At 41.7% G+C, this 27,051-nt stretch overlaps 3 protein-coding genes across 5 annotated transcripts in view; 1 reads left to right on the top strand and 2 right to left on the bottom strand.

The window, feature by feature from the left end:
• ralgps2 (Ral GEF with PH domain and SH3 binding motif 2) overlaps positions 1 to 15,759 on the bottom strand; it is a 66,890-nt gene extending 51,131 nt beyond the window's left edge. For 2 of the 3 annotated variants that reach the window (XM_034147580.1, XM_034147582.1), the window contains exon 1: positions 15,577 to 15,759. The gene's annotated coding sequence lies outside the window, so the exon portion shown is untranslated. The remainder of the gene's footprint in view (positions 1 to 15,576) is intronic. The other variant, XM_034147581.1, reaches the window with a different exon arrangement.
• Positions 15,760 to 16,790: 1,031 nt separating this feature from the next.
• LOC117495478 (cytochrome c oxidase assembly factor 7) lies at positions 16,791 to 18,697 on the bottom strand. The gene is made up of 3 exons (XM_034146751.1): positions 18,286 to 18,697; positions 17,880 to 18,020; positions 16,791 to 17,513 (listed from the first exon to the last, which is right to left on the bottom strand). Exons 1-3 carry the CDS (start codon positions 18,389 to 18,391, stop codon positions 17,068 to 17,070), a joined length of 693 nt encoding a protein of 230 aa, XP_034002642.1. The 5' UTR covers positions 18,392 to 18,697; the 3' UTR covers positions 16,791 to 17,067.
• Positions 18,698 to 18,793: 96 nt separating this feature from the next.
• On the top strand, positions 18,794 to 26,361 carry zyg11 (zyg-11 homolog (C. elegans)). The gene is made up of 18 exons (XM_034146749.1): positions 18,794 to 19,211; positions 19,558 to 19,723; positions 20,347 to 20,558; positions 20,680 to 20,997; positions 21,454 to 21,567; positions 21,658 to 21,774; positions 21,856 to 21,996; positions 22,286 to 22,462; positions 22,897 to 22,961; positions 23,534 to 23,633; positions 23,717 to 23,767; positions 23,865 to 24,026; positions 24,186 to 24,233; positions 24,332 to 24,529; positions 24,613 to 24,665; positions 24,931 to 25,028; positions 25,158 to 25,358; positions 25,442 to 26,361. The coding sequence occupies exons 1-17, from the start codon at positions 19,188 to 19,190 to the stop codon at positions 25,346 to 25,348; spliced, it is 2,235 nt and encodes a 744-aa protein (XP_034002640.1). The 5' UTR covers positions 18,794 to 19,187; the 3' UTR covers positions 25,349 to 25,358; positions 25,442 to 26,361.
• Positions 26,362 to 27,051: the final 690 nt, after the last annotated feature.

Here is a 27,051-nt window from a genome sequence, read left to right as displayed (position 1 = left end):
ATTATGGTCCTTATTAAGAACATGTATGAATAGCTGATAATGCTCTTGGTATCTAAATTGACAATTCAATACACTTGGCAAAATGAATTTTCCTCTTTGATGATCCTCATTTTAACCAGCCACAGCACATATTAGATAACATATTATGGTATGATTAATGCATATATTTTGCTATCAATGTTGATTAATCTGCCCATTATTATTCAGTTTAGCGATTGGTCTATTAAGTTAAAAAAAAATCTAACCAAGTTTCTCAAAGTCCAAGAAGATGTATTTAATTGTCCCGTTTTGCTAATCCAAAACCCAAACAAATTCACTTTAGTATGATATATAAAACAGAAAAGCCCAGTATATCCTGTCATTTTTGCGTGAGAAAAAAAGATGAATTGATTAAAAAAAAAATAGTTGAGTATTTGAACTCAATGAAGTTTCTTCCAAGTCCAAGTCTTCTGTTCTTTCTTTTTCAAAATTACAAAACCATCTACATTTTTTCTTTTTTATGTTTTCAGTTGTGGTTTTGTGTTTGCTGGCATCCACAAGTAGGCATTAGTACAAAATGAGAAGAGTCCTCACAGGGGCAAACATCGGATGTGCCAGGAACTACGTAACCCTGAGCGCAGGCCAAATTCAAGCACTGCTCATCATTAGTTAGTTTAAAAAAAATGTATTTAAAAACCCTTCCTCTGTTTAACTAACTTAGCTTGCCAGATCTTCTTTACAAATGAAATGTGATGTCCTCTATCAAGTTTCCTTTTTTGAACAACCATGGTTAACACTTCCACATACTAGTAATTGGATATATAATGAGGGAAAACAGAAACTATTTGGATGGCCAATTGGTCACCAGGTCAGCTGGATGAGCATCGTCAGCCGATTCTTTTTCTCCCAAGACATGCAGAAGCCATGATGAATGTTAAGTAGACACAAGGCACACACACTAGTTAAGTTAGATCTGTATACCCTGTTTGTGAAATTCCACTAGTTCTAAATCGGTGCCATAGCAGCAGCTTGCACCGTGGGGTGTGATTAGGCTTTTTTTAGATACACTTGCCTCTCTCTTTCTCTCTCACCCTCGTTCTTCCATTCTCCCTCGATCCCTTCAGCTCTCCGGGTTGATAATTAGAGCTCAGGCTGTACAGACAGGCTGTTCAGGCCCGGCCTCGGTCTCTCTCCTGGCACATCCCCCAGTGACACGGACACACTTGGTATGTACTCTCACAGACCTACATAATGCCTTCCTTCAATCGCCCAGCCTGAAGCTAGAAGCAAATTGAATTATTCAGAGCCAATACAAGGCCCGACTGGTCTTGATAACAGTATCTGGTTAGCCATCAAATCAACTTTAGAGAGGATACAGTGCCAAGCTTGTAAAGTAGTGGCATGTGGCAGAAACAGAGCAGCAGGCCGACGTGTGTGGGCATCGCACGGCGTACAGTTGGTGAGTGCGTCCATGTCTGATTTGTAGCCTGAACGAGAGCAGGCAGGCAGCCCAGCACAAGTTCAACTTTACCACTGAAGACCAGGCGACCCGAGCGTGGTGACAGATGAGTCGGGGAGAAAAGGGAAAGGGGGGGGGGGGGGGGGGGGGGGGGGAGAGAGGAAGTGCAGAGCTGGCAGCAACACTGATGTCTGTGGTCATTCCCTGCACGGACTATTAACAAGGAAAGGGCAGGCAAACAATACGGAGCAACAGAGCAGTCAGTCAGAGCAGTAATGTTTAGAGAAAACTGATAAGATCTCTATGTCTTCCTCTATGAGTCTCTGAGGACATGGCACAAGTCTAATCCACAGCACTAAAACATCCTCATGGAGACAGAGCAAACAACAAATCAGGCTTAAAAGGGACACAGTACACTAGATATGCAGACAAATCCAATTTGTCCGATGTTATGGACAGAAAACAGACTCCCACAGTGTGTATGAATTGCGTAAGCAGGAGCTAAACGTTAAAATTATATTGGCTTTATTGATGTCACAAAAATCGCTTATGTTTCTTCCTTTCACGTTTGTCTCTTAGCCTCAGTGCCTCACTCTGCTACAACTTGCCCACGTCCAACATCAAATGAAGTGACTATAATGGAAAAAGGGTCACACTTAGTTTGAATAATCTGAATCAGAATACCTTTATTATAGAATACACTGCTAAATAACACCCAACCATGTAGCACTTTCCAGCTTGTAGGTCACTGTGGCTGGGCAATGTACTGTATAAAATGCATGTCAGTTTCGGTTATTACTTATTTGTGCTTTCAATAGCCTGACATACATCACCTGTTAACTAACTTTTGAAAAAATTAAGACATGGCATGATGATCTGAAAACACAATAGGTGCTTCCCTTTTAGTCCAGAGCTCCATTGACTCAATGAGCTCTGGCATGCATTTACATTTGTTTTAACAAACACATTTTTTTTTTTTGTGTTTTTGTTTGTGTTTATGTATCTATTCTATCGACACCATGTGAATTTCAACAAAACGTATTTGAGATACTGTTATCTATGGCCCAAACAGTAGGGGGCGTTCACACCAAGTTCTTTTCCCACGATAGTTCATGAGAACTCTTTTAGTTCGGATGAACTAAAGCAGATCGCGTTCACACCACAATGAGTTCCTGGGGGTGGATTAGGCAAATGAAGCCGCTGACGTCACTTCTTCTTCTTCTGCTTTGGGTTTACTGGCAGGCCGCAAACCACTTCACGGCATATACTGCCACCCGGAGTCCCCGGCCGGAAGTCCCCGGAATTGGGGACTGGCTTCAGTAGAAGCTGCTGGGACTCCCAGCAGCTTCTACTGAAGCCTTCCGAGTAAATAGCCAGAACGCCGACACCTCCTCATCTCCACCGCTCCCATGTTTTCTTTTGTGTTGCCATAAGTTAGTCTCTCTGCGTTTGTGCGCTGGGCTAATGCTAATGCTAATAATGCTAATGCGAGGATAATAAAATGGCGGCTTCACAAAACTTTTTGGGAGTTTTACGGGGCGTGGTTTGCATTCCGCCCAGCCAATCAGACATAGGAACCTTTTTCTCCCACGAAAGTCCCTGCTCTCTAGCAAAAAGGGGGTAAAAATGGTTCTGATGAACTAATTTAGTTCAGGGGGCTTTTTGGTGTGAACGCAAATATATCTGAGTTCTGATGAACTATTGTGGGAAAAGTACTCCGGTGTGAACGCGCCAATAGATTACAATTTTAAAAAACTGTTTTGTAACTGTCTTCACTTTTATTTTATGTTGGCTTTGCTGAAGTTAATTACCACATTTAAATGTTTTCAATATTCATTCTCCTGCTTTCATCACCTGCTCTATAACAACACTGTAAGTTACGCGTTAGCGCGCCACATCTACTATTTTAGCCCTAAAACAAATCATAACCATAAATACACTAAGACCTTGTTCATTCAGTTTTCAAGTAGTTATTTGTTGTCTCCATAGATTTCCTTCATGTTATAAGGGTTTGTGAGTCACACTTTAAACAAACACCCTCATCTCCATATCTGCCACTCAAAATATGTTTCTTCCGCCTTCACATTGATGGTTCCACAAAGACAGTCAGGAAGCATTTCCAAGGACCGAGTTTCAGATCGGCCCTCGGGGCTTCTGAGTGAGACACAGACTTAAGAGACATGGCATGCTGCAACATGACAAACCATACAATTATGTGTGAACAAACACACAGACACACAAACTCCTACAGACATTGGATAACAATACTCTCTTATTTAGAAAGAACAAACTCTGTACATTAGGGCACAGGAAACAGACTATGAAAACTAATCGTCAAACAGCCGCCAGTATACGCCTGCTCCCATCAGCCAAAAGGTCATCCAGTCTCTATGTTTCTGCAACAAACATTTATTAGATTTCATTTCAACACATGTTGTAGCCATCCTGTGGGAGGAATGTGTGCTCATCGGTCCAAGGTTATCCTTGCAGCCAAACTTGACCCGATTTATCATACTTCAAGGCTAGGTTTCATGAGGTAGAATGAGATAAGAGGAAAATAAGAGAGCACATCCACAGAAAGAAAACAGACTGAGTGCTTGTAATCCTGCTTTACTATCTGTCTTTTCTTCAGTACTATACATCAAGTCAGCCATTCCTCAGATAAAAACAGTCAAATCTAGCCACACAATGAGCTCATGCTCCTCCAACAAGTTATTCTGTTCTCTTTTGTCGGCCTCTTCTGCTCACATACTTGACCCAAAAGAGCAGTGAACCAGCCCATACTGAAATCAGAATTTGTGGTGTCTTTAAAAAAGGTAAACACGCTGCAGGAAAGCTATTGTTAGTCTTTTATCATATGTATGAATATGAGGTGTAGACAGCCAAGTTTTCAGTAGGAGAAAGAGGGGGAAACCTTAGCAGCCACGAAAGCCCTGTTGTTGCTATTGTTGAGCTAAACCTTTGAGTATTTAGTTATGAGATTAGTTTTGATCCAGAACTCAGGTCACTTTGAACCTGCTTAACTGAGCAAGACTGAGATAACAGGCCTCCCAAACGGCTTAACGCTTGCTCACACAACACACACACACTGATATGCATGACTTCGTGACTCCTCTAACATGCCATTGCCCGGTCTCCAGGGCCTGATAAAACGCCAATTACAACTTAAAACACAAAAGAGCCCTGCCCGAGGGAGAAGCTGAGGAAGAAAAAGGGGAAGAATAAGTATGCCAATTTCAAACACTTGTACAGTGTACAGTGCAGGAAGATGTACCAAAATCACATCCATACTGGTCAAAGAGGGACATGAAATAAACAGAGAAGCCCCTTTACTAGGGATGCGCCGATCGATATCGGCCGCCGATCGATATCGGCCGATACTCCCTCTCTGCCGATCGATATCGGCCGATACTCCCTCTCTGCCGATCGATATCGGCCGATACTCCCTCTCTGCCGATCGATATCGGCCGATACTCCCTCTCTGCCGATCGATCGGTGCTCTCTGACTGGTGCTGCGTCATCGTTTGCGTCATGACGTAACCGTTTGCGTGCCTGCTTCATAAAGCCAAACCGCGCGGAAACCCCTCACAGCACACACCGACAACAACAACGGCCGATTGTGTTGAATCGCTACTCGTTTGGTTTTGCTCCCCTCCAGCTTCCTCTGTACCTCTTCGGAAGATCAGATTCCCAGTAGGTAGCTGGTCTCTTCAGTGGACCACTGCTGTTTGTTAAGTTTCTCCATCGTTGTGTACAAACTGGATAAAACGCAGGCTTTTTGTTGCCTCGACGTAAGCGTGACGTATGCGGTGCTTTTGCTCTAGCCGGACAATTTTTTGGTGCTTGAAACTAACCGGATTCCGGAGCTAAGAGGCTGCTCCGCTGCGGTGTGAACAGGAAAACCTGGTGCTTTTCAAGCTCCAGCTCCGAACCGGCCCTGAAACACCGTTGGTGTGAATGAGGTATGCGAGTTAGACCTAACACTAGGGATGTCCCGATCACCTTTTTTTGCTCCCAATCCGATTCCGATCATTTGATTTTGACAATCTGCCGATACCGATTTTTCCCGATCCGATCTTTATGCAATGCATTAAGAAAAAAAAAAAGGCGAAAAGCATTCAAGTTGTCCCTTAAACCCCACGTTCTCCACCACAGATAACGGCTGGTCATCCAACGCGATGAATTCAGCTATCTTGGCTGTTATTTTTTTGGCCTTTTCACTGTTCTGGGGCAGTTTCTCTTTCCTTTTAAAAGTCTCTGAAAGTGTTGGTTGTTTCAGTGCCGTTACCTGAATGGCCGCTGTGTACTCGTTGGTCGTGTTGAACGTAGCTCTGTTCTTTCCACCACGCGGAACCTCCGCCTTGCAAACATTGCATCTGGCTGTTACACTGCCTTCGCTTTCAATTTTATAATACTTCCAAACTCCTGACATTTTCTCTGTCCCGACTCCCGAGGCACCAGCTGAACGTAGCCTCTTGTTAGCTTACTGCTACTATTAGACACTGCGCCCTGCCCACTCTGTTGCCAGATTTGAGAGAAATAAGCAACCAGGTCTATGAAAACAAGCCCAAAAGAAGCAACACATACATGATGTTGTGTAATTTTAAACCTCAGGATGACTTTAAGACGTGAACATGGTCATTTTTGTTTTGTAACATTAAATAAAAAAAATATATTTTATATACATTTTTTTTTTTTTTTTATTCCCGATCCCCGATCTTTTTCTCCCGATTCCGATCATTTGAAAATCACGTGATCGGCTCCGATCCCCGATCACGTGATCGGATCATCTCTACCTAACACACTTAGCTATTTTATCTACCTCTGGAACAAGCTAAACTAGTTATAAATATATGTATTCTTCACTGTCGGGTCACTCATTACTGGATCAGCGAGCTGCATGAGATACGGATTCCGGCGATCGCCCCCAAAATTGGCGATCGGAGCATCCCTACCCTTTACATTTTCGTAAACCCTGATATTATCTTGAGGACCTTCGTGTGAGAACGAAATAAATGTGGACAATAAACGGACAAACTACAAAGTGTGTGATGTGTCCGATTTAGCCCGTTTGAATAGAGCACTCTTTGTCCGGAGAATTCCTGGCGTATGGCAGCCTCTGCATAAATGTGTGTGAATGAGTGAATGCTGACTGTATGTTGAGTGCTTTGAGGGTTCGCAAAGAATGGAAAGTTGTATATAAATCCAGTCCATTTGTTTTTTTGTTTCTATAATTGCAGTTGGTTTAAGATCCGTAAAAAAGGGTCATATACATGAAGATGCCAATGAAAATGTCTTATTAGAGAGATGATACGTCTCTTGTGTGTTAGAGCTGATGTCAAAATTGCCAGAGAAATTCAAGGCACGGTAAGAGATTTGGTGTAAACCGCATTATCTCCTACATCCTGCAAGATATCCCTTGCATTGAAAGTATTTCCAGTAAGCGTGAACCTTTCTGACACAGACAATATCATGTTTTACGTGCAGCATATGTAAAAGGTGAAACGGGGACAATGTCCTGACCTGATTCTCCAGACATTGGCCGAGGTTCATACAAGAAAAAGGACTCCACACACACAGTTGTTTGGTCTGAGAGTTCACTAGGTCAGAGGGTGACTGGGGGAATAAAACATGACACCCACACACACACAGAGGTCACAGGAGAACACAAGGCAGCTACAATGGAAGTAAGAGTTGAAAAGGTTACACAATTCTTTAAGAAAATAAAATTGGATCCATCAAACCTCATGAGAATGAAACAGAGGGACATTGCCAAATAGAGCAAAGGCGAAACAACAACACATTAGGCGCGTTCACACCGGAGTACTTTTCCCACAATAGTTCATCAGAACTCAGATATATTTGCGTTCACACCAAAAAGAGCCTGAACTAAATTAGTTCATCAGAACCATTTTTACCCCCTTTTCAGTCCCTGCTAGAGAGCACACAGAGACAGATTTTGCCTACTTTGGCCATGACTGTCTCACTCACTAATATGGTGAGGTCTCACTATTCCCATCTGATAGCAGCTATGAAAGATTGATTATTTTATCTTTCTCACAAGGCAGAACAATGTTACACTGTGTGCTTCTTCCAGTGTGTGTGCGTGTGTGAGGGAGAGGGAAACTGAGTCTGCATCGAATGGAAGAGGAGCAACAGCTGAGACCGGAGAAACAGCTGTATCTCTTCAACGCCTGCACTGCTCTGCTCCCCTCCCCCCTGCCCTCTCTCCCTGAATGAGCCCCTCACACCCCTTTTCTGACCCTCCTCTCCCACAGAGCCGCATGGCCAGGGGCTACACTCACACACAGACACACAATATGTACCAGAGTGGTTACACTACTGTTCGGCTTTCAGGGGACAAGTACAGGCAGGATGCATGTGCTACTAAACATCCATCTATTGACTAAAAATAGGAAAGACATTGTTTCCAGCGGCAAAGTCATCCTCCCTATTCTCTTCCCAAATCCTCCCAGCTTCAGTCAGATTTCAACTATGAGAGCAAAGGAAACAAACAAAACTTTCAGGTTATCCTTTCCCATTCAAAGCTCAACAAATCACATGTAGGCCTGCCCATCAAGTTTTTCTAGGTACTTTTGACAGTTGTCAGTCTCTTGTACGCCTTAAGCTTGGATAATGCAGTTATGATGGTTACTGCTGTTAAGTTGTTGGCTTTACAGAGGTTACAGTTACATGTTTTCACAGAATGGGCATGTTGAATTTGCACATCAAATATAAAACAAATGACTCCAAATATTCATAAAATGTGCATGTATCCTTTACAGAAACATAACAAAACAAAAACTAGGAGCTGACAAAAACAAGAACAACAAAGTTATCCTTTAAAGTTGTATAAAGTCCATATTATGTGAACAAATTCAAATGAATAGCTTTTCATCTTTTTGAAAAAAATACACAGCTCTTTTTACATTCTTGCCAAATTCTGAATTTGACTCTAAAGATTTGAACATCTCTCAGATTAAAGCATATTTCCTCCTGGTCTGTGCTACTTCAGTAACTCCTTTGTCTTGGATAAGCATAAGAGTGTCTTTGTACTCATCTGAAGTCAGATGCCATTTTCAATTTACACAATAATGGCGTGAATGAAATGGATTAACACCCGGTTTGACAGTTGGTGATGTAAAGTGTGTAACTGTAGGCATGTGAGTGCAAGTCTCCGTCTGCATGTCCAGACCCAACCTGTGGGAAACCTGACAAAGGAGACAGGAAACAGGTTGTCTCAGTCACATAAAACTCAAAGGATTCTTTGAGAGATGACACGGAGAAAGACATGATGAATCATCCCTATTCAGTCATTAAAGAGCTGCAGGATAGTAAAAAAGGAGATAAGAGCAGAACAGGTGCGTAGGATGAGACTTTGCATTTATATATGGCGATCTAAATCACTGAAAAGCACACAGTATGTAAGGAAAAGAGAAAAATGATGAAGCGCACCAAATGGAAGAAATAGCAAAAAAGGAGAGAGAAGGAACAAAAGGTGGAGTAATGTTTTTCTGTATCTGATCTATTGTTTTTGGCAGGGTTCGGGTAGAGGATCAAAAGTTTCCATGAGATAACCAACGCTCAGCTCTCAGTTAGAATCCAAAGCCAAAACACTCAGGGATTAGGAAGATTGATCAGGCTGTGTTTTTGGACCACAACGTCTTGTCTCTGATACAGACAGGATTAGGACAATATGAAGGGGAAGTGGAAGGGTGCGGCATCGATCCGTTTGTGTACAACTCCTGTTTTTTCTGTATTTGTAGAACAAAACTCCCCAATTCGTCCTGACATCCATAAAACTCAAAACCCCTGAGCCAACGGACATACAGGTAAAAGTATACGAGACATGGCGTGATGGATGATTGTTTGGTTTAAATGTTAGAGCCTTGCATGAAACTAAGAGGTGTTCCTAATATGCTGTCCACCCTGTTTATATCCATGAAGGAACCCCATTGTTCTTGATTCCAATCTAAATCTAACTTCAGCCTGCCTTACTTCATGCTCTGCATTTGTCCCTCAAATGATACTTCCTCTGGTGAGAATATTCCAGATATGCAGAGCCACATGACCCAGGAGGCAAAAGACCAGCCTGAAAGTGTCAGGTGGAACGAGACCCTCATAGCTGACATTCTGGGCTCTTTTTCACAGCCCTGTCCCTAAACTCACCCTTAACCCCTAACTCAGTGACCTCAAACACCTACAACCTGACTCACCAACCCGGGGTAACACACATTATCTGGGTATGCTGAGCTGATGTTGACTTTTCAATAAAACAAGATAGAAAGAAAGGACACATCCACAGAGATAAAAAGCAATGAAAGAAAACCATCCATGCAGTGGACAAGCAGGGGTTTGAGAAAAGTCAGTTAGTTGACACAGTGGCCGAACAACAACGTGCTCAATACAGAGCCATCTTTCTATTTTGGTAAGATCTGTTGACAGTCAGAGGCAGTGAGGGATACAACTCAGACAGGAAGTCAAGTTTGCATAACTGAAATATTAAAAACATTCCCCTGGGTGATTTGGGATCCTGATTTCTACAAGAGAGTTCACTATCATTTGACACATGGGAATTTCCTCGGTCAAGCACTGGCGTTCCTAGATTATAATTGACACAACCTATAACCATGCAGAGGTCACATTAGGGGAAGCTTGAGACCTGGATTTCAACATGAGCTGTGCTTCATAAGAATACAAACAGCCATATGAGCTTAACCAAAACCAGGCAGGAAGGGAAGCCCTGGGGTTTCCTCAAAATGTTCGACTACAGGCTAATGCTGTGTTCAAGCCTCGTCACGAAATGTAACCTACCAACAATCTCAATACTTTGTTGAGCGAGAGCTGGTTGGACTACCACCCACGCATCTCTAGAAATGTTGTGACAATTAAATATCAACGCAGTACCAGAAGCTAGTGATTTATTAAATCCAGATTCCAGCTGCCCTTTTAACAAGGACCAACATCAACAGGCTGACATGGCCAAGAAATTGTAGTTGGCAGTCATATTAAAAGAGCAATTATGACAGATGAGGTCATTAAGAGATCTGCCAGTTTTGATTCAAACGATCAGTATGGCTCAGCACAACTTCACTGAGCCATGAACTGTTTACAAGCTGGGCTGCTTGGTGTCTAACTTAAATAATGTTTGACTGATAGGCCAGGTTTTTACTTTCGTAGATTCATAGACGCCTTGTATCTTATGTGGGAAATAAACCGTACAAAGAAGTTAGTTTTTTAACCGTATTTGCATCAGTGAGCTCAAATGAGACATACTTAGAAAAGTCCCTAGAGGGCAAAAAAATGGGAGGGACGGAAGGAGAAAAGAGGAAGTAGAGGTTTGTGGGTTGGTAAATGTAATATATGTCAGAGCGTTGTGAGGCATATTGCCTAATACTTAAATTGCCTACACAGACTGAATCTTAGGCTGACAAGTGAGGACTAAAAATAGCATTAGATCCCACTCACGACAAGAAAGCAACATGAAAAAGAAACAGAGTGAAGTAACACAAAGGAGAAGCATAGGAACTAGAGAGGCCAAAGGGAGACAAAGTTGTCCACTCTCTCGAGGAGCCCTTCATGTGTGAGCCACTCCCATCAGTGGTTAAATTCATGCTCAAATGTTCTCAAAGCTTGGGGCCTCCTGCTGCCGCTCAGCCTATTGTGGTGTGCATTTAGCAGGGTGTGTTTGTGTCTGTGTGAGAGAGATTCAGCCCAAAGTCACGAGCGAACCCTGTGTATGGCTCTGCTTTTACATTGTCTGTGTCCGGCTTCTCTGTTGGCCTCTACTTCTCCTAAACAAGAGCTGTGATTACAACACAGCAGGAACCACATGGCAACTGCACTCCCAACAAAAAGAAGAGGCCGTTTTGCAATACTTCCTCAAATGCTGTTTATACCAACAACAAAAAAGGCACATTGCTCAACCTACTCAGTGAAACGTAGTGTCTGCCTGATGCAGTAGTGAAAGGCAGAACATGGATTTTCTTGACCTTTTATCTTCCTTCTCACACGTACGCACACTAGTCGGGTGCTAGCCAAGCTCACATCTACAACACCCACTTCACCCGACTGCCAGCAACATTAGAAACACCTCATATATAAAAAGTCTTTATCATACACACAATATCATTATCAGGGTTCCAAAACAACTTGTCAAGCAGAGAGACCTTTTAGATTTACTCCTAATAGCAACAGAGAAGTTGGACAACGTTGTGGAGTCGACATGAAAACAGCAGAAAATGAACACAGATAACTAGCTTTGTATTTGCACTTGTAGTGACAGAGCCAAGGCTGGGGAGGCATCAGAGGAAAAGGTGTGACGACATGTGACTTTGCAGTTCCATCTGTGCTGAATCGATGTGCCAGACACTGACATAAAGTTACCCTGGCAACTGAGAAACAGCACTGGTTGGAGGTCACGCAGAGTAAAAGCTTGATGGATCCCACAGCGCCTTTAGAATATGTATAGCACTCAGAAGAAGGAGAGAAGATGACTGCTTATTCACTCAGAAGGGATATCAAACCGCAAGATGCAGTAAACAGTAGGGATGGGTATCGTTTGAAATGTATCGATTCCGGTTCTGTTCATCGATTCCCCGTTTCGATTCCAAAATTGTAAAAGAAAGAGGTCAAACGTTTAGATAACAAAAATATCTTTATTCTTTTAAGCTTTAACTGACATTTTTGCAAATAAAAAATATACATGCAATACAAATGTATTGCACAATAGCTGTGCTTTATTTAACTGAGCTATGCCTGTGGCAAGCTATTAACAGGCATTACACTGTGCCTTGTCTTTTTATTTTTTAGTGTAGTGGAGCCTCACTTTAGAGCGTTTACTGAGTTGGTGTTATGAAGTGACTGAGCTCGTGAACTGTCTACGGGAGGGCGGGGGGAGCCTCGCTGCGGGGCAACTGTGGACTTCTGTCGCCTGTCAGCGCAACTTACATGATACAGTTTAAAAAAATTAAGGGTGGTGCCGGCCATCAGCGTACCGAGCCGGCCGTCAACGGCCCGCTGACGACCGGCCATTCTGTGATTCTCCAGTCCGCCCTTACCCTGTATTCCACGGGGTCACCGCGGCGCAGACGGACCCGGTGGAATACAGGGTCTACCGCGTTTAGGAACCGTTAAGCAGAACCGAAATTGTGTATTTTGGATGGGTACCCGGTACCCGGCATTTTCTTATCGGTTCTCATCTTTTACCGAGTTTCGGTTCCCAACCCTAGTAAACAGTATAAATTGCTACGGACTCGTCTAGGAACTGTTCATATAAACTGTGTGGTGATGCAATGCAGGGCTGAGAAACATAACCTGAGACAGACCAGAGATTGAACTTGATGACGCAAAAGCCCTACAATGTTTTATCCCTTTCTCATGTAAACACACAGCTCTGATTCTGAAAGGGGAGTTTCATTTCACACAAACAGATGTAATCTCCAACTAATCACATTTGCAAGCCTTGGACCGAGCAGCCATACCACACTGCTGACCAGATGGGCCCATGTGCACGAGGCATCCATGGGATTAGCCTAGCTCAGAAGGTGGAGGTAGTATGTAGAGATACAGAGGAACCGTTTCTAGAAAGTGAAATGAAGTTGACGTTTAACGAAGCAGATAAAATAATAAAAATTGGAAACCTGTAATTGAATCTTTGAAGGTATATCCACCAAATGTTTTTCTCCCTCCCGTTACAGTAATTTACAGCAAGACCAAATGTTTCAATTAAGGACTGTTGGCTTACATCCATGCAAACCCATAGCCATAGATAATAATATGCAACACTAAAGTTATGTAACCGAAAATAAGAACAGCACTCTAACTCAAGGGTGCTTCGGCATATCCTCCGGGCACTCACACTGTTTCTGTTGGCAAGCAACAGATATGCAACGTGAGGCTTCTTGTTTACATAGACAAAACTAAATAATCCCCAAAACACACGATGATAATGCAATGCAGAATTTGCAAATATGTTTACAAATGGGACTTAAATGGGCTGCTTAAGAAAACGAGTGCAAATCTCCATGCTGGATAGTATACAATACTGAGTCTACCATATTCAATTGGATTAAAACCTAAGCCCTACTACTAAGACTTCTTCAGTAAACATTTCAGATGTACCCTTTGAACTCACTAATCGCTGTCGGGTAGGTGGAACTTTCACTGGTGAAAGTCCTTAACAATTTTCAAAACCAAAAAGGAATTTCATTCAGATTCCTTTTTTTCAAAAAAGTTCTCCTGTATTTGGAAATAATAATTCATTTATTTTATATAGGCGCCTTTCAAGGTCGCCGTACAAACACACAAAAAACAAGATACACAATACATAACACCAGCGTAAGAAACATAAACAAGACAATGCAGTATATATAATTAAAAAATAATAATAATATTTCATCCCCCTTTTTGGTCTCAACAAGTTTTATTTTACCATTCAATCAAACAATGCTTTTAGAACTAGCATTAGAGCAATTATCCTCTTATCGAATGAATAGATTGTGGATCTATATTACTGTTTAAAATACTACGGAAGCCAAATTAGATTGTTTCGGTCTTCACAGCATAACACGACACCGCAGCACTGTAAAGGCATGCCAGTCATGAGTCTGAGCCAGTAACCTCTGGGTCATATGTTAAGTGTTGAGAACAGCAGCTCCACACAACCATACTAAATATCGATATGGAACATTCCTTAGAGTCCTTTAAAATGGGGAGCGAAGGGCGAGCAACAGCAACGTCACACAGGACAGTAACAAAGAGTGTGTTAGATAGGAGGTTTGAGAAAAGGGAGGCTTTGATAAAGAAAAAAGGCATCCTAATAGTAAAAAAGACGTGAATTCAGATTAATACTAATTCAGCTTGACAGCTAATAGAGCTTGTGTGCGTTTGCTCCCAATACATGAACATATCTGTGGATATTCATGACTGCACACACATTGAGGAAAACAAAGACAGATTATATTAAGTTTGTTTAGACAGCTAACAAAGTTTAAGCCATACAGACAGACAGATACGGAATATGGTACACTGACCAGTGACCACTGTTAAAAAAAAAAAACACCATGGTCACAGATTCATGACATTGATCATGGTTGATAAATGCTCACTTATCTATCCTGATATTACATTATTTATCAATACATGTGATTACATGAATAGTGGTGAGCAGTAATCAGACAAATGTAAAACAGCTTGCTGATCCTTAGTGTTGTTGAGAGATATACAGGTGCTTTACTTGAGAAAAACACCCACCAGCTGAACTTTGGAGGAACCTCTCTAGCTTGTGCTCCAACATCTTAATTCATTTAACTTTAATTTCACAGAGTCGAGGTAAGGAACTGTTGGCCATTCCTTTACCCAACTCAAAATACCCTCACGACGGATCCCAAGTGCTCATTCTTAAACCGACACGCTTCGGCTAAGACAAGATAGCAGCACAGTATTGTTCGTGGGTGAACCCACGCCACACCCAAAGCACTCCCAGGAGGGTAGCTGTGCAGGGGTTCACAACCAAAGAGCTATCCAGGGCAGAGCTTCTGCAGTAGGTATGGTTGTTTGGCTAACAGCACAAACGGCAGATAAAGACCCCCCGTCTCCCCAACAAGAAGCGAACTGTGTAGCGACTTAAGTAAACAAAGTAAGACTGCACAGGGGGGGGAATCACAAATTGCTAACTCACTGACTCTCATCACTATTTTGTCAGAGGTTTCAACATTAGCATGCTGCAATTCCGGCTAGCTTGATTCGTTAGCCAACTGAGCGTGGTGAGGGAGCGCATGATTTATTATTAGCATTATATCAAACTCCTCCGGTGATGCCTCTCAGAGTGTGGTGGGGCGACCGTGCCTTCACGTGGGTAGAGGAGAAAGATAAATAGCTGGCTAAAATAAACCTCTGCACCCCACTACAGAGAGTCAGCCTTTTAAAAACCACACGTTTTATCTTTTCTCTCGCATCTCCTTGTCCCCGCCTATTGATGGATGTACTTTGATAACGGAGCATCCTCCATATAAAAACAAACACATCCAAACCGTTGGTGGGGCTTAACCTTACGTTAGCTAGCCACCTCGACGGTTGGGGGGATTTTGTAAATGATGGCGATACAAAACTTTCCCTCTTACTGTTCTATAACTCACCGAAGTACGTCCCTGTCTTTCTTGTCCTTCTGGTATTCCAGTTGGTACATCAGAAACACACAGCAGCAGACAGCAGCTATCAGTTTTTAGGCTAACGACCAGGACACGACGATGCGCCTCGCAACAGCTGTGTTCTGTTTTGAATGAGGGCTGAGGAGACGCTAACGGGCGGAGCTAGCTGAGCTCTGAGCAGTCCGCCCATCATCAACACACATCGGTCTAGTTTACTTCTTTATAGATACACACTTATTGTCAGCGTCTGCATTCTCTACAGGTTGCTGATACGGTGTCGGTTAAAATGTTGACAAATGGTAGAAGCATACCCGGTGCGGTGCCTTTTGTGGGGTCTTTAGGATAAAGCGCCCTGTGAGATTTAAAAAAGGGCGCAAAGTTCATGTCTTGGATTTTGACTCCCTCTTGTGGTCTGACCTTTATATATACAGTCTATGGGTCTGAGCCAGTCTATGGTCTGACCACCGGTGTGCCTACCAGTGATAGTGAAAAGCATCAATTATTTCATAGGGTTTTAGGACAATGTCCACCTGTTACTAACAATTCTACAATCAAAATAATGTTTTAAATGTTTAAATAAAATATTGTCTATCATCGTTACAATGGAGATTTAAAAGTTGATGCAGCCATGTTCATGTTCAAATGATGTAGCAAACTCATTCTAATAACAGGGAAAATATCAGATTACTTTTAGATACTGTCAGTTATTGAATAGAAATGTTTTGTAATTAGTTTTTAAAAATCCATTGGGTTACAAAAAATGCAATCTTGTCCAAATACTTATGGGTAACTTTAAAATCAAACATTAAAAAGTATTGCAGGTACAAAAACATGATAGCAGATTTCAGCTCCACAAATATTATTTTGATCTTTAGAAACTCTTCATTACCTCCTATACATCATCATAAATGCTGTTTTATCTTAATTTTATTAAGAAACTATCATATGGTCTTCATTAGTTAACAGCGTTGGTTTGCAAGTGTTAATAATTGACCTATTTTAAAGATGTAAACAAATATTAAGTAAAATTATCCTTGACATTGTAACTGTAAATTGTAACACATTTTTTTAAATATTATCTGGGCTGATTTTAGCTATCTGATGCTGATCTGATGAGAGTATAATGCTCAAACTGCCCTTTAACCCTTTAAATGTGTTTTCATACTCTATACTCCAAATCATAATCATTATTAATAATCAACTATGGTTTATGAATCCAGTTTATTTTATTGCTTTATCATTTACACCATTTTTACATTTGGCTGAAATCTACCACTTCAAACTGTCAGGTCCATACTGCTCTCTGGTTGCGACAGTCTACACACTCCAAATGAGGCAAACACATTCATCTTTTTTAAAACAACATATCTCCTATCTTTGAGCATGTTTTTGCCCACATACTTATCTACATAATCAACCTGACTTTACACCACAGATATAGGAAAACCAAAACAATGATAATTTAATAAAGTGTCATAATCATTCCCCAAATTTGAGCTGCCTTTCCTTATCTGAACCATGCAGCTCCTTTGCTCGATTCTTAAGCTCCTCTGCTTTCTTGCCATCCTTCTCAGTCCCATGCCCAAGTTTGTACATACGACTTGCATTGACGCAAGCCCACACATGTCCCAGCTCACAAGCTCTGTTAGAATAATTCAAAGCTTGCTTCATATCTGTTGGCAATCCTTTGGTATTGCCCTTAATGAACATAGTACTGAGGTTGAAGCAGGAAGGAGCATAGCCACCAGTGCAGGCCTTCTCGTAGTACTGCCGAGCTAATGTCAGGTTGGGTCCTTCTTCACCAACACGTCCATCTTGGACTAGCAGGCCAACGTTGTGGCAGGCATCTATGGACTTCTTTCCATTGGAATTGCAGGAACGCAAAAAGCAGGAATAGGCTGATTTCAGACACTTGGTCACTCCACCTGTAGGGTAGAATATAAATCCCTCAATAAAAGCAGACACATTATTAAATGACTACATTAGAAGTAATCAAGTTTCAAAATTGGAAGGATTTAATATTGATTCATTAACATGAACACTCCTATTACTCAAATGCTATTAGCCTACCTGAGCTGTTGAATTGCCAAGAAAGCATTATATTTTATTTAAAAAAATGTTTGTAAAATGTTGTCTAGCAATGCAAAAAGGCAACTTAAATTGAAGTTTTAAAGTTCATAGTTAATTTTCTTAAATTCTTAATGCCATAGTAATAGTCCTATAAAACGTGTGTAACACACCACATCGGATAGGGTAAAATAAGGTAAAATTAAGCCACATTTCTACTTTACCTTTGCCCGTTATATGGTAAGCTCCTAGTTTATAGCAGCTGTCCCCGTGTCCATTTGTTTCACAGTTTTGTTTGAGCACCTGTGCTGCAGATTCATAGTTTTTCTTCACACCTTCCATGTAGTCTGCAAGCCTTTCGCACCCTTCAAAGAACATGGAAAAAGGATAAATTAGTCCAACATCCCTTAAACATATTACATTTCAATCGCTGGTGTCCAGTGCCTTTAAAAACAATGGATATTGCTATAAAACCTGTCCAAGGGAGGTTTTGTTCCAAATGTAATTCCAAAACAACCGCAAATGAATCATACACCAAGAAATACCACTGATACAAACACAAAGACAACTTACACAATACAGATGTCTACAGGAACAAACAGCACCATTAATCTGAATAGACAATTTTACCTTCAGGATCCTTTTCTTTATAGCATTGGAAGCTGTACTCCATTCCCAAATTGTCCAAAAACTCCTTCACTTCATTCTCATCTTCAAAGTTTACAAGTCCAGCCATATTTACAGCACGTGTGTTTCTTTTAACCTTACTATAATCGCATGGGCTGATTAAGGCTTATCTCCCACTACATCCACTCCACTGGTACTAGTGACCTTGGTCAGTGAGTTACTGAGCTGTGTTACAAAAGCGTTTACTTAAAACAACAAACACGTCAATAGAGTTGAACACCGTTAAACACACGATCGTTATATAATTGTGCTGCAATGGTTTTTAAAACGGTTTTCTATTGAAAACAGAAGAAAAACATGACCATGCGTGTCTCGATCTCCTGATGATCTCTCTCTCTTCCTGGTTCCATACGCTGAAACCAAACCCAACGGGCTTCCGTAGTCCAGCCCCTTCGCAAATGTACTTCCAGAGCAGTGACCTTTTGTTTACTGGTCTTCTCGTCAAAAATAGACCTAACTACCGGCTGTCAAAACCATATTGCCATTTTGAGTATTTCATTTAGAGCTTCAGCCGCAACAGTGGAAAGTCCATTTTTAATTTTAACATGAATTCCGTCACTGCAGACAGCATTCGAAATTGTTGTACGGAGAGCGATTTACCAAAAAGGAGGCGACAACAAGTTAGCTAGCTAGCTGGCTCTCCGCTAACGATCGTCCGGGCTCTCTTTCCATAGTTACTGTTGTATTTTGTCAACAGTGTTAAGATAACGTCAGGCTCTCATGCAGTTTAACATTGCAGACCAACACGGATAAAGGCGCAGCTGTTTGATTGCACAGCTTTATTTTTCCCGTCGTGGAAAGAAACCAGTCGGTCTCATAAGCTAATATATAGAGTTTTTAAAGCCATGGCCTATAGTTTCCTAGACACGGTAGGTCCTGTTGAACCTTCGGTATTATTGTACAGTCGCTACTTTTGCAAATGACATTGAATTGCACTTTTTTAATTAGGCTTTTTACTGAATTACATTATATTTTTTATGTATTCTAAATTGTATTCTGCGTTGGTGTTCTTTTTAGTCACAAAACTATGTGTTACTCTGGTTATACCAGGGAAGGAGGAGATAGTATTGTTTTTATTTTTTTATTATTTCAATTTACTGTGTTTGGTTGGTGAAGCACTTTGAGTTACCTTTTGTGTTTGAAAAGTTCTTTATAAATAAAGTTTGATTTGATTTGAATGCGTCTGCATCAACAAGCATCCTCTTCATGTTTCAGGATGAGGCTTCTCCTCCGGCTCTGACAGATCTTTGCCTGACTCATGTGAGCCAAAACCTGGAGTGTTTCTGTGTGAAGCGCCCTGATGGCTCCCTGTGCTTCAGAGAGGCTGTCTTCTTCCCACAGGAGCTGGCAGACCAGCTGCTGGCCAAGATGGCCACTGAAGGTAAACATGGACCTTTTTTTAGAGGGGGATCATCAATATGTTCCCAAGGCTTATGTGTCTCTTGATATTGTTAGTTTGTAGCCTTTATTTATCCAGGTAAAAATCCCATTGCGATCAACAATCTCTTTTACAGGGAGACCTGGTATAACAATTGAAAGTAACTTATCAGGGCTAACTTTGTGTTGCACTTAATAAAACATACATTCGATATTTGACCTAATGAAAAACAGCATTGCTTATAACATAAAGCCATTTGAAATGTATTCTTACTGTGTCATATTAAGAGGAAAGACTCTGAGCACACAAACAGTGTTGGTAATTTCTAAACCAACAAAACCACTACAGTAAATATTTATATCTTCATTTTCACACTCTAAATCATCTGTTGAACCCTTCAATAACAACAAGAACTGAAAAAAATACTTCATTGAAAAAAAAGGATAACTTTTATGCTTCTCCTGGGTGACTTACTAAAGCTTCTTGTTTACCTTCAAAAAGTACAAAACCTTTTGGTATGTTGTCACCTTGACCTAATCACTGCGGTTGGTAAACAAAGACAGTATTGTGCAAGGCTTGGTCCTCATTCCAAAGATTAAACTCAACCCGAGTTCTTTCCACTGCAGGTCTGTTGAATGACAGCACAGCGGGGGTATTTCGTAACTGTGAATACCTGCGGCTGAGACGGGCCTGCATCCGCACAGCGCGTATCTCTGCCGAGGCTTTTCAGAAAGCCCTCTGCCCTCACAGACTGCTGGAGCTGGATGCTGCCAGGGTCAATGCAGACCTCACGATTCCTGATATTCTACAAGGACTGGCCACCAATAAATTCTGTCAGGTAGAGGGATAAAATATCAACTTGTACAAAAAGATGACATGTTGTCAAACCACCCTCTGCTCCCTTGATATTGAAATAATGTAATCCTATGCTTTGGCTTCCTCTCTCAATCATCCTGCAGGAGTCCCTCCAGCGACTTGTCCTCACAGGTCTCACCATGTCCTCTCTGGAGGAACCCAGTCGGTACCGCTTTAGCTCCCTCCCGGGTCTCCGCTCCCTTTCTCTTGCCAACGTGGACTTCTATGACTCTGGGCTGGTGGACGTGTGTTCCCTGCCTCGGCTGGAGAGCCTGGATCTGTCCAACACGTCAGTGACCAACCTGACCCCCCTGCTGGGCCTGAAGGAGCGGCTGCGCTCTCTGACGCTGCACCAGCTGAAGAGGCTGGAGATGAGCACGGCTCAGCTGCTGGGAGTCATCGGACAGCTGAATGTATTGCAGGTGAGTGGAAGGAGGGAGCTGTATTTTGGACTTCGATTTGTTTTGTTTTGTGCAAAGAAGAACACTTTTTTTTGTGATTTCAACCACAACATATAGGGATTTGACTATATAGGACTTTATCACGAATCCTACACCATCAATCAGATTTTACAAAATACAGAAATGTGTATGTACAAAAGAACAGACTCTAACAATTTTGGTATTTTTGAAATATGATTTAACTTTCATTTGTGCTGGGGGACCGTATGCTTTGATTGGTGTTGTTTGTTTTTAACAAAAAATTATGTTTACAGAAAAAACATTCCCTATCTGTAATGCAATAAAACCTTTGTTTCTTAGCAAAATTCCATTGATGTTATCCTAGTATGTTTTAGTCCCATTATAAGATTTGTAATCATAATTTGATGATAATCAGGATGAATCGCAATGGTAATATTATTTTGTGTGTTTGTGTAGCACCTGGACATCAGTGATGATAAGCAGTTCACTTCTGATGTGGCTCGACAACTGCTTGGACAGCCAGGGATCCTCCCCGCTCTAGTTTCCCTGGATGTGTCAGGGAGGAAACAGGTGTGTGTGTTTATATTTATCTAATTTAGATTGTAAAGAAAACATACAGGCTATAGAGCTATGTGGTCATTTCTTATGTCAACTTTGCAGGTGACGGATGCAGCTGTCAAGGCATTTGTTGAGGAGAGACCAGGGATGACCTTTGTGGGACTTCTGGCCACAGATGCTGGATTCTCTGAGTTCCTCTCTGGTGATGGAAATCTAAAGGTATAGTACAGATGTGTTATATCATTGAAACCATGGTGCAAAAGAAATCAGGTTTGCTAAAGTAAACTTTGTATGCAACAGGTAACAGGAGAAGCCTACGAGACCCAGATCTGTGAGGCCCTGCGGCGCTACAGTGAGAGAGAAGGGTTTGTGAGGGAAGCTCTGTTTCATCTGTTCAGCCTGACCCATGTGATGGAGAAACCCAGGCCTGACATCCTTAAGGTGAACCCACATTATTGTACTTTTGCAGATTTTAAACAGACATGTAAACTAAAACTTGGTAAGCAGAGGCATACCATCCTAAAGTAGTAATTCTAGCTCTTGCCTTTTCTCTAAGAAAGCTGAGTAAATTACCACAGTATATCTTTTGTCATCCTTAAGATACAATGTCAAATCTGAACCAAATAATTTGTATGTGATGAGTTTCAAATGTCCTCCTAGAGAGTTTAAGGTCTACACCCCATCATATTTTCCTCATCACTGAACATAATATTCTCTTGTTTTCCTCTAGCTGGTGGTTTTGGGGATGAAGAACCACCCTGCCACTCTGAACGTCCAGCTGGCAGCCAGTGCCTGTGTGTTCAACCTGACGAAGCAGGACCTGGCTGCAGGGATGCCAGTGCGACTGCTGAGCACCGTCACTCAGCTTCTGCTGGAGGCCATGAGGACGTTCCCCAACCACCAACAGGTAGCTCCATGCTGTCCCTCTGGCATTCTTCATGGGTGCCGCAGTTTGTCAAAACAAACATGACCGCATTTTGCTGCATTTCGTTTGGTGAACTTGATTCGGCTCACAAGGACAGGAAATTATCACGATTAAATATGTTTGTGTGACATGTCACCAGTTCCCATCAATGTTGGACAAACCAATCAAGTTCTAAATCTATATACAATTGTATCTGCTTCGGTACAACTAGTCAATAACAGTTTTCCCCTTTACAATTGATTTGATTTCTAAATTATTTTTCCTGAATTTGCTATTCCTATAAGTCACTTATGTTTATGCACTGTTGAGCACAATCTACTATAATTATATTCAATATATTGTAACAGCTGATTGTAAAAGTTTTGCTTGTTGTTCAGGTTTTGGTCTGATATCTGTTTTGGTTTCTCTGTCATCAGCTCCAGAAGAATTGCCTGCTGTCTCTGTGCAGTGACCGCATTTTGCAGGAAGTTCCATTCAACAGGTGAGAAATACCTTTCTTACTTCATATTTGAATCTCATTTTAACATACAGATATCATGTACTATAAATAATAAATCTATTAAATAAACAATAAATGTCTGTCAGTTAAAGGTGGGGTAGGTAAGTTTGAGAAACCGGCTCGAGATACACTTTTTGTTATATTCCATGGAATGCTCTTAACATCCCGATAGCAATGAATATCTTAAGTGCTTTGACAACAAAATCCATAAAAAAATGTCATCTGTGGAAGCCGTAGTACTGTAAAAACTACGACCAATCATTTTAGCCGGCCCGGCTAAAATGACTGGATGGCCTATCTGCCTGTCAGCCTTCCATCTGTGCACAAACTTATCTCGTGCCCTCATTGGTCATGTGCGCGTTCGTGTGTGTTGGAGGAGGGGCTCTGTAAGGAAGTGGCAGATTTTTTCCGGTTGTGTATTTTCAAATTCTAGCGCACTCGAGCTGGTTTCTCCAAAATTACCTACCCCACCTTTAAAGCAATAAGTGAAGTCTTAAACTTGTCATAAAAAAACATATCTTGTGTTAATAATATGTCTTCCTCTTCTTTGCAAGGTTTGAAGCTGCCAAGCTAGTGATGCAGTGGCTCTGCAACCATGAGGACCAGAACATGCAGAGGATGGCTGTGGCTATCATTTCCATACTCGCTGCCAAGGTAAATGTTGTGCAACTTCTGCTGTAATTAATGAATTGATTACACAAGTTATTATTAAACTCCTCGACGTTTGCTTCTCCCAGTTGTCCACAGAGCAGACGGCTCAGCTGGGAGCAGAGCTGTTCATAGTGAAGGTAAGGTTTCTCACTTTGGCTCTGTTCTCTTTCACTGTTGCTAATTTACCAAAACATTCACATTTCATTGCTAATAATGCTCCCATCCTGCCCGCAGCAACTGCTCCACATCGTGCGTCAGAAGGCCACTCAGGGCGTGGTGGACGCCACCCTCAAATTCACACTGAGCGCTCTGTGGAACCTCACCGATGAATCGCCGACGACCTGCCGCCATTTTATTGAGAACCAGGGCCTGGACCTGTTCATTAAAGTTTTAGAGGTACACAGAAATATCAACATGTAAATAAGCAGTAGAGAGACTTAGAGCAAATTATCATGCTAATTAATCACATGTTGTTATGTAGCAGCACATATACCTTCAGGGGGATTGACTCACTGTTGTTTTGCTCCTTTACCTCCCCTCCCCCCCACTCTGCAGTCCTTCCCCAACGAGTCCTCTATTCAGCAGAAGGTTCTCGGCCTGCTGGTGAGTGAACTGCTCTACTAGCCTTAAGAAAAACTGAAGACTTAATTAATTTACAATATTATAACATCATTATCGCCTTTTCTCCATTTGTTGTGTAGAACAACATAGCCGAGGTGGGGGAGCTGCACGTAGAGCTGATGGTGCAGAGCTTCCTGGACCACATCAGCACGCTGCTGCACAGCTCCGAGGTGGAGGTCAGCTACTTTGCCGCGGGCATCCTCGCACATCTGATGTCTCGAGGAGAGGTAACCTGGACGCTCAGTGCCGAGCTCCGATCCTCCCTGCTGGAGCAGCTGGTAGGAATCTGCAAAACATTCGTAATAAATACTGCAGTTATTTTGAACCGTTTGTTTGACTGTTTACATTTGTATCTCTCCAGCATAATGTCATCATGAAGTGGCCCGCGCCTGAGTGTGAGATGGTGGCCTACAGGTGAGATGCAGCTTCTCAACAGTCATAATAAAGCAAAAAAAGAACTTGAAATTACCAAAGGATATATTACTTGCTAAAGCTTTCAAGTTTATTTTCATACAATGCTGAAAAATCTATTTTAAAGTAGCGCCAAAAGAGAAGGTTTCATCCTACTACTTTTTAATTTGTGTCTGAACATACTTTTCTTTAACTATCTATAGCCTAAACCTAAACATGCTATATAGAGTACATACTAAATATATTCTTATTATCTCTCTTTCTTTAGGTCATTTAACCCCTTCTTTCCCCTCCTGGAGTGCTTTCACACCCCCGGGGTCCAGCTGTGGGCGGCCTGGGCCATGCAGCATGTCTGCAGCAAGAACGGTGAGACACATACAGAACCTATTGTTCTCATAAATGAGTTCATTCACAAATAAAACACTGACGTCTCTTTAGGCAGTAACTTACAATGGCTTAAGGATGTAATGTTGTTTTCACCCTGTGTCTCTGCAGCCGCTCGCTACTGTAGCATGTTGTTGGAGGAGGGCGGCCTGCAGCAGCTGGAGCTGGTGAACACACACCCACAGACCCACAAAGATGTCCAGCTGCTGGCTAAGAGCATTCTGGAGAGCCTGCAGCGCCACAGAGCGCGCACCGGACAGCCGGTACACACACACACCAGTCGCCGCCCGCCGCCACAGTAACCTCACAAAGGTAAACACTCACACTAATGTTCATTCGCCAGATCAGTAATACAATGGATGGCGGTTTTTCATTCTTTTAAATTTCTCTTTCAGAAAATGAGGCTCCCTGACCAAGTTCTGGATATAAGCTGGGTCCCATGAGAGGAATCGTGTATGCCTGTGCGCATATCCCAAGCACAAACACACTTTATCACGAGCCCAGAGAAAGGAAACATTAAAGGACAAACGCTAGACAATTATTTGCACACACACTAACATTATTTATTTTCTGTGTTTGTCTCAAAACAAAAGAATCTCTGTGTGTGTTAATCTTGTGACTAACAGTGATAACTATGAGAACTATTGGTCAGTAAAGCTTAAAATCTCATCCTGAGGTTTGTGTCTGTGCTCGCTGTTCATTGTGAATCATGATGAATATAATGCCAAAAAAACATTCAGTGCTCATGTACAAATCTCAGTTTGAGTTTGAACCCCTGAAAGCTCAGCTGAGGGTAACACCCTCCGGCTGCTGTACGTTACTGAAGGCTCTGGTTGTCTGACTTGGTCGTTTTTAGCTCATTAGATATACGCATGGCGCTGCTGTGAGCACAAGCATGCTGGAGTTTGTCTGAATGCTGGTACTGTTCGTTTTTGGAATGCCTGCTTGTTTGTTTATAGCAGTGCTGCGTTCACTGAAACCCAATGCCTACAGCTCCTGAGTACTGCTGTTGCTCACTTCTTTATTTAGTCTTTTGTCAGCTAATGCATTTGATTGAATGTGACAGGACACTTGCCTAGAGTGTTTTCAGTGGGTTCAAAAGTTTCAAACTTAACCTTGTAAAGAAGTTGTATCTCTTGAAGAATCTCCAGTAAATATTTGTCCTAAACTTTTGGCAGCTCCTAAATCAGACATACCAGTTGCAAACCAGTCGTGCTGTAAATCAGAAGATCCAGAGTTAAATGTATACCATCATTGTGTCTGCTAACCAGGGTCCTCTCTGACAACAAATGGCAATAAAGATGTGGTCAGTATATTCATGGTGGATGTGTATTGAGTCATGGCCGTTGTCTTTTTTTGAGAAACTCCTGTGTATATATATATATTGATATGTTCGCTGTGCTTTCCATTGCGTGTTAAACACAGACAGCACTTCAGTGTGAGCATGTGTGTATGTACATCCGTACAACTAGCTGCATCTTAAAGAGTGTATTTAATTTGTACATAATAGAAAATGAGAGAAATGGTAATTGTTTGTTCAGGAGAGGTTGAATTGGTTGCATGGAAATTATTATACTGAATGTTCCGGACTGTTTATCTGAAAATGATGTTTAAGAACAAAGAAAACAAATAAGGAAAAAACTGGGAGTTATCGGAAATGTTTTTCTGTTCTGAAATGACTTAAGTATCCTCCAGAATGCCAATTTAGCACTTCTGCTGTCTAGATAAGGTCTTGGTTCTCATTAATGTCCCATCCTTATTTTCCATCTGGGCTGCAATGATGTGGCGATTTACAGAAAAAAATAAGCAGCAACCATTTTGACAACAAATTAATATTTTGATTAATTTGCATACTGGCAGCAAACACTTTTCAATCACTCAAAAGTTGAAATGTTTTTCCATTTGATATCTTCTTAAACTAACTATCTTTGGGATAAGGACTGCAATAACTTTACATTTGGAGACTGTGCATATCCCAGGCGTGCGTACACTTTATACAAAAACC

Source organism: Trematomus bernacchii, unplaced genomic scaffold, assembly GCF_902827165.1.
Source record: "Trematomus bernacchii unplaced genomic scaffold, fTreBer1.1, whole genome shotgun sequence".
Taxonomy (NCBI): domain Eukaryota; kingdom Metazoa; phylum Chordata; class Actinopteri; order Perciformes; family Nototheniidae; genus Trematomus; species Trematomus bernacchii.
This window is presented reverse-complemented; position numbering and strand designations above follow the sequence as displayed.

Excerpts from the sequence above, each read along its gene's own strand:
- LOC117495478 (XM_034146751.1), bottom strand. The coding sequence starts at position 18,391 with ATGGCTGGACTTGTAAACTTTGAAGATGAGAATGAAGTGAAGGAGTTT. Across the intron at positions 18,021-18,285 it reads TAAAGAAAAGGATCCTGAAG|GGTGCGAAAGGCTTGCAGAC; the intron begins GTAAAATTGTCT and ends TGTTCTTTGAAG. Across the intron at positions 17,514-17,879 it reads TTACCATATAACGGGCAAAG|GTGGAGTGACCAAGTGTCTG; the intron begins GTAAAGTAGAAA and ends TCTACCCTACAG.
- zyg11 (XM_034146749.1), top strand. The coding sequence starts at position 19,188 with ATGGCCTATAGTTTCCTAGACACG. Across the intron at positions 21,568-21,657 it reads ATGTGTCAGGGAGGAAACAG|GTGACGGATGCAGCTGTCAA; the intron begins GTGTGTGTGTTT and ends TCAACTTTGCAG. Across the intron at positions 21,997-22,285 it reads CCAGGCCTGACATCCTTAAG|CTGGTGGTTTTGGGGATGAA; the intron begins GTGAACCCACAT and ends GTTTTCCTCTAG.